Raw genomic sequence first — 6,445 nt, 5'->3', positions numbered from 1 at the left:
GTGGACCCCAAGGCATTGGTGGTATGCCTGGGCTGGAACTAATTTTTTGTCCTTTGCTTACTTCTAACATGGGGGAAATTCCTGTGGGAACCAGTACTTGCGCTGTGTGGTTGAGGTAAATTGCTGCTTTGCTGCTGTTTCCATAGGGAAGACATTTTGTGCAGCTCAGGGTTCAATGGTTGACCTGAAAGGTACCTCCAGCTCTCCAGGTACTCGGTGCACTTGGGTTGTGTAGAAACTCTGATCTGGGCCTGAGTTTTTTCATTAAACTGCATCCCATGCAATTCTGCATTACTGAGCAGTCTCTTCTGACTGGTCCTGCACTGATTGGGGGGTGGATTGGCTGTCCTTGCTGTGTCCCAGTGTTCTCCCGGTGGGCCTGTCTCACCCACTGCCCAGGCTCCAAACACTTCCCATGGGACAGGCCCTGCACTGGTCCCCCCGCGTTGACTCACCAGCCTCTGAATGGCTCCCCTTTTTCAGCTGTTCTGGCTCCTTGCTCCTGCGTGGGTCCACGGGAACCCTATTTGTGGTCTTGGTGTCCTGGGTGCCACCAAAGTCCTCTTCTCCTCTTCCACCTCCAAGTAACTCCATATAAAGAGCACAGCTGTGGATTCTACCAGCTCCTAATCCATGTGCTCCAGCATTAAAGCAGCTGCGGGCCGAAACGCTGAGAGCAGTTTCTCTTTCTCTCATTGTGGTTTCTCCTGCCTTCATGAGTTCCAGAGGTCTCTCTTCCTCTTCACCTGAGCTCCAGTGGCCTCAGCTTGTCTGATGCTACATTTTTATTGTTGTAAATTTGTTGATTTGTGGGAGAGAGTGACACTGGGGACCGTTTATTCCGCCATCTTGACTGGAACCCAAACTTGGGTATCTTTCTGTGCCTGATTTATTTCACTTGTAGTGTCTTCCAGGCTCATCCATGTTGTTGCAACTGATAGGATTTCATTCTTTTTATGGTTGTATAGTATTCCATTGTGTGTACAAACCACATTTTCTTTATCCATACATTTGTCGACGGGAACCTAAGTTGATTCCATGTCTTGGCTCTCTCAGCAGCATTTCTGCTGACATGATTCTAAATCATCTTACATTAGAAAGTCACTGTAAGAGTTCCCCATTCTTAAGTATACTCATTTGGAGGTTATCACATGTTTGAGAATTGGGATGATTTAAGGAGGGACAGCCACAAAGCAAGAGGCTAGAACATAAATCTAGAAGGAACCTTTTTGATTGCTGGGTTCTATGTAAAGATGTCTGGTAAAAATGGTAAGAAACAAAGTGAAAAAGAAACTCTGGAAGCACTAGCCTCTACACTGATGCTTCTGGATAAAAAAGCCTTTCAGAACATAGAGCTTGGGGAGAACTTCTCATTTTCTCACTAGGTTACAGAAACAGGCCCTACCCACGTGAACCGCATCTAGCTCTACCTTTCTCCACACACGCTGCATACCTGCCACACAGGTGTCTTCATGTTCTTTAAATGGGCCATATACAGTCTTGCTTCAGGAACTTTCCATTTGTTCTTTTCTCTGCCTGGAATGCTTTCCCTCTAGATGCTCACATGACTCTCTCCTCATTTTCTAGGTCTCAGCTCAAACATCAACTCTCAGATGAGCTTTCTCTGACTCCATTGCTAAAGCAGACCCCACCCCATCTCAGCCAATTTCCAACACAATATCCTGTGATGGACCTCATCTTGTTTATTTATTCATTTACTTGTCTATTATTTCCCTTCTCACTAGACCGTAAGCTCCCTGGACCCTGAGAACTTACCTGTTTTGTTCATCGCTGTATCCCCAGCACTTAAAAGTCTGTGCCTATCATAGAGTAGATGTTCAATAAATATTGGTTAAAGAAAGGAATAACTAACTAATGAATGATTAGTTCTGTAATGAATGAACAAATGAATGAATTAATAAATCAAGACGGATTTAAAAATGATAGGCCTAAAATTTTACTATATTCCATTTCCCAATAAGATCAAGAGCTGATAAATAAATTCCAAGTAAGAAAATTGAATATCTGGATTTTGGGAGGAAATCTTGTTTGTACCTGCTAACTTTATTAAAACTAGGAATGACACTTTTTTCTTTTTTTCCTCAAAGAAATGGAGTTGGTGGGAAAGGTATATTTTTATTTTTAACACTAGATGGCACTGTTGTTTTTTTAACTGATAGGAAGATTTTGACTCGAGTGAGGCAGTCTTTATCCACCAGTTTCAGAAATCCACATGTAATACTAATAATGTTACATTTGAAAAGTGTACAGTCAGCTCTGCTAACACAGGAATTGTCCCTGAAGATTTCGGTAATTTGATAATGCTTTCAGTTACATCGAATTATCACAAGCACCTTGGCGATCACAGTCAGCCCCAGAGAACTTTATTTGCACGTATGCATGTTTAGAGTGCTGAAATGTGCTTGCTGCTTTGCCTCTTTACCTTGCCTTCAGCCAAGCAGTCCTTATATGGCTTTATGATCCCACTGAAGGTAAATGTGTGCCCGGAACTTGATATATACAGATCAGTATGGTGGCTACTGCTTCTGTTCACATCTTTACCTTAATATGAAGCCAGAAAGCTGGCTTAATTATTCAAAGCATAACTATTTACCCCTAAGTGTTTTAGTGTATTATTCTCTATTAAAAGCTGGCACATATGTGCAGATGTTATTTGAGTCTTTCTAGATTTCTCTATTGAGAGAAAAAGTTAATTAAAATTCGTTAACATTGTCTAATGAGTAGACTTTATGAAACCCAGTAATCTAGGCTGTACTGTTCCAGACAGAATTATGACCCACTTATGGATAGGCAGAAGGAGTCTCATTAGATGTTCGTTATAAATTTCTCTTGATCATTTTTGAAATATAATACATGGCCCCATTTTTTCCAAGTTAAGTATAACAAAAATGGATGCTGTTTTATTATGTGATTGAGTGATTTTATTTGTAGACTTACAGTAAAAGATCTAAATTATGTATGAGTAAGAAGTGGATTTCAGATGTTAGGCACACTTATGGAAATATGATATATAGATCCACCAATATCCTGAAGGATATGGTGAGACTTTATCTCCGACAAAATTCTGTGAGCACTAATCAAACTCTTAGGCTTGTGTTTGTTTCCGAACCTTGATAGAGATTCACATGCAAGAGCCCATCTCCGCATGAAGGCTTGTCACAAACTTCTCAGGTATGCCTGGCAGGAAACTTTGCATGACTTTGACAAGGATGACAGTCTTCCAAATAAAATGGAAGAAGAGCTCTTTGAAAATGGGGAACCACAGAAGAAATACAGGTAAAAAGTTGCAAAGGATTCCTGTTAGAGAGTTTTGCCTGATCTTAGATTCTCTCACCTTGGGACAAACATATTCCTGAGAGTTTTCTCTGCTGTTGGCTGCTGCTTACATTGACGTGCACATTTTTGTCTTCAAGTATTTGCAAGTATTAGTGGGCAGGGCCTCTCCTCTTTAGTTTATCTTGTGCAGTGTAATGTAATTTCTTGTTCACTGGTGCGACGTGCACATTTTTGTCTTCAAGTATTTGCAAGTATTAGTTGGCAGGGCCTCTCCTCTTTAGTTTATCTTGTGCAGTGTAATGTAATTTCTTGTTCACTGGTGTGTCTTTACTACCAAATGATAAGCTCATCCTCCTTTACCTCCTGAAAACTTAGCACAGAGCCTGTATATTTGTTGAATACATATGTGAGCAAACTTATGAATAAGCATATAAGATGCCCTGATGTCTTTAAGAAATTAGCAAAATGCAATTTCTTTCTTTTTAGTTTTATTTTTTCTGATCAATGTCCAATGAAATGACAGAAATCCTTAGTACTTTGTGTTTTTCCATAATCATTAGACATTTGCTTAACATTACAGCAGTTCTTGGAATATGTGAATTAAAGATTTCGGCACTTCACCATTTAGCCTTAGACCATGCACATAGTAGGGGCTTGATGGATGTTTGTAGATTAATTTAATTGCCAATGCATTGTGATATTTAACATGTTTAATGTCTGCTTAATGCCTCAAGGTTCTTAAGTAAGAGAATCCTTTAAATTAATTTATTAGTGTAACATTATTTTCTTTTATAATATTCTATGAATTGTTAGAGGAGACTGAAAAATTTGGAGAATGGTATTCTACTTCCCATGGATACTGTAGATAGACAATAGAAACAATCACAATTGGAACAGAATTCTTTTATTTCTCTCTGTTTCGATTCTACATGCTCAGTCTCCTTTTCCTACTTCTGTTTTGAATTTTGCTTTTTCCTTTTTACTAAATTACTTCTTCAACTGAATTTCTTTTCTCTTTACTGATGAATTTCTCAAATGTTCTCCTGGATAAACATTTATTTCTGTTACCAAATAAACTTAGAATTCTACTTCTGTGTCAGTTTAGAAGTGATATAGTTTTCCTGGTGATATAGTTTACCATGGCAAGTTAACAAGGTTCACAGTGGGGCTCTCACCCATGGAACTTACAGTCTCCAGCACAAGCGCATGAAACATTTTTCTGCCACTAATGAAATTTTCTATACCTTAGCTGTTCGCCAAAGCATAGTAAATTGCAGAAGCTTTGCCATCAGCAATTTGAATACAGAGATGGACAAATTATAAGCCATGCTGCTCCTCAGCTGGTCTTGGGGGTACAAGGTCCCCACCTCTGTTCAGGCACGGAAGTGCTTCTGCTGGAGAAGAAATCTGATGGTAATCATCAACGCTGGATACACAAGGAAGACAGCAGGTAAACCCATGATACTTGGGGGTTAATATATCAAAAGGTGAATAGGAGCCTATGAAGTTTGGCATGGTCCTCACAGAGCAAGCCGAAGAAGAGAAAGACAGTGAAATTAAATGTAAATTCTAGTTAAACTACACACAATTTATCTGTAATTGGATTCACATGAATTGTGTTCAATCTGATCTACTGGGTATATAATTTGACCTGGCCATCGGGCTCAAGAGTGGACTCTCATCTGACCTTGTTTTTATGATATAAGGCAATCAAGTAAGAATTATAAAAAGTACCCAATTTTTACAATTTTTAGTACTTTTTATTAGCTTAATCCCCACCCCTTCCCATTAATACTTCTTCCCTCCCTCTTCTACCTTCATAAAATAACCAACGGATGTGGCTTGCACTCACACAGCAAAAACAAATTCTTACCTTAGGAAATGTGTCAGCATAATTCAATGTCTGGCCTTAGATCCAGATTCAAACCAACTACTGTCAAAAGGTTGTTTTGAGACGAGACGATCAAGAGAAATCTAAAACAGTTCGGCTATTCAGTGATACTAAGGAAGTCTTATTAACTTTGTTGGGTGTACTAATGGTTTAATGGTTATGTTAAAAAAAAAAAAAGAAAGAAAAGTCCTAATCAGTTGGATACATATTGTAGTATTTACAGATAAAAGATATTTCAGATTTGCTTTAAAATATTCTAGCAAAATTAAAAATGTAAAAGTTGAGGGGAATGAATGAAACAAAAAGGGCAGAATGTTGTTAGGTCCATGATGATTTATTACACGTTTCTCTTGGTGTTTGTATGTGTTTGAACATATCTTTAATCTAACTTAAAAATGTAAAAGTTGAGGGGAATGAATGAAACAAAAAGGGCAGAATGTTGTTAGGTCCGTGATGATTTATTACACGTTTCTCTTGGTGTTTGTATGTGTTTGAACATATCTTTAATCTAACAAAAAACTTCCTTTTTTAGATTGGTTTGCTTCAAATTCTACCAGTAGTATTATGTGGTAGGACTCCAGGGACCTCTTCAATCTCTTGAAATGTATGTTGTACGTCTGTGCAAAATTTTTTTTCTAGGAAAGAGCCGTGATTTTCACTAGTTCTCAAAAAGTCTGCAGTGCGAAAAGCTTATGAATCAGTGCTTTGAGGGAGATTGCATAGGCTTCAGCAGGCAGCAGCAGCGGTTCCAGCATGCACAGGAGAGGAGCTGGCCTCACTCTGCTCACTGTCTGAGATGAGCAACGCTGCCAGAAAGGAACACTCACTGGGCTTGTTTTAGGGAAGGCTAGAAAACCAACTATGCTGACAAGCCTGGTGAATGTGTTCCTTTGTCCCATTCACCTGAGCTAAGCTGTGTTTGAAATGTGGAGCTAGGACAGCAGGCTTTTGTTTCCGCGAATGGTTTGCTATATGGGACCAGAATTCGTTCATTCAGTTGCAAAGGGTTATTGAGGGCAATGTTTCAGGGGCTGGTGCTTCCACAAAGAAGAAACAAATACAAATCTTTGCCCTTACAGAGCTGACATCTTAATAATACTCCATCTTCATATTATGTTTATCAATGCATCTTACTGCCTTAGCTTTCTGTATTATAGCAGAGGTCTCTGCTTAAGCCTAAAACAGCATGGCTGATGAATTGGGGTAGACATGCATGAGATGTGATCCTAAGAGATGTGATCCTAAGAGATGTGATCC

At 39.1% G+C, this 6,445-nt stretch overlaps 1 protein-coding gene across 1 annotated transcript in view; it reads left to right on the top strand.

Moving 5' to 3' along the window:
• DCDC5 (doublecortin domain containing 5) overlaps positions 1-6,445 on the top strand; it is a 64,686-nt gene that overhangs the window by 18,643 nt on the left and 39,598 nt on the right. Inside the window, exons 6-7 of the mRNA XM_008570067.1 lie at positions 3,139-3,297; positions 4,547-4,747. Of these exons, the coding sequence (XP_008568289.1) occupies positions 3,139-3,297; positions 4,547-4,747 (360 nt within the window). The remainder of the gene's footprint in view (positions 1-3,138; positions 3,298-4,546; positions 4,748-6,445) is intronic.

Source organism: Galeopterus variegatus, unplaced genomic scaffold (genome assembly GCF_000696425.1).
Source record: "Galeopterus variegatus unplaced genomic scaffold, G_variegatus-3.0.2 Scaffold568, whole genome shotgun sequence".
NCBI classification, from domain to species: Eukaryota; Metazoa; Chordata; class Mammalia; order Dermoptera; family Cynocephalidae; genus Galeopterus; species Galeopterus variegatus.
This window is presented reverse-complemented; position numbering and strand designations above follow the sequence as displayed.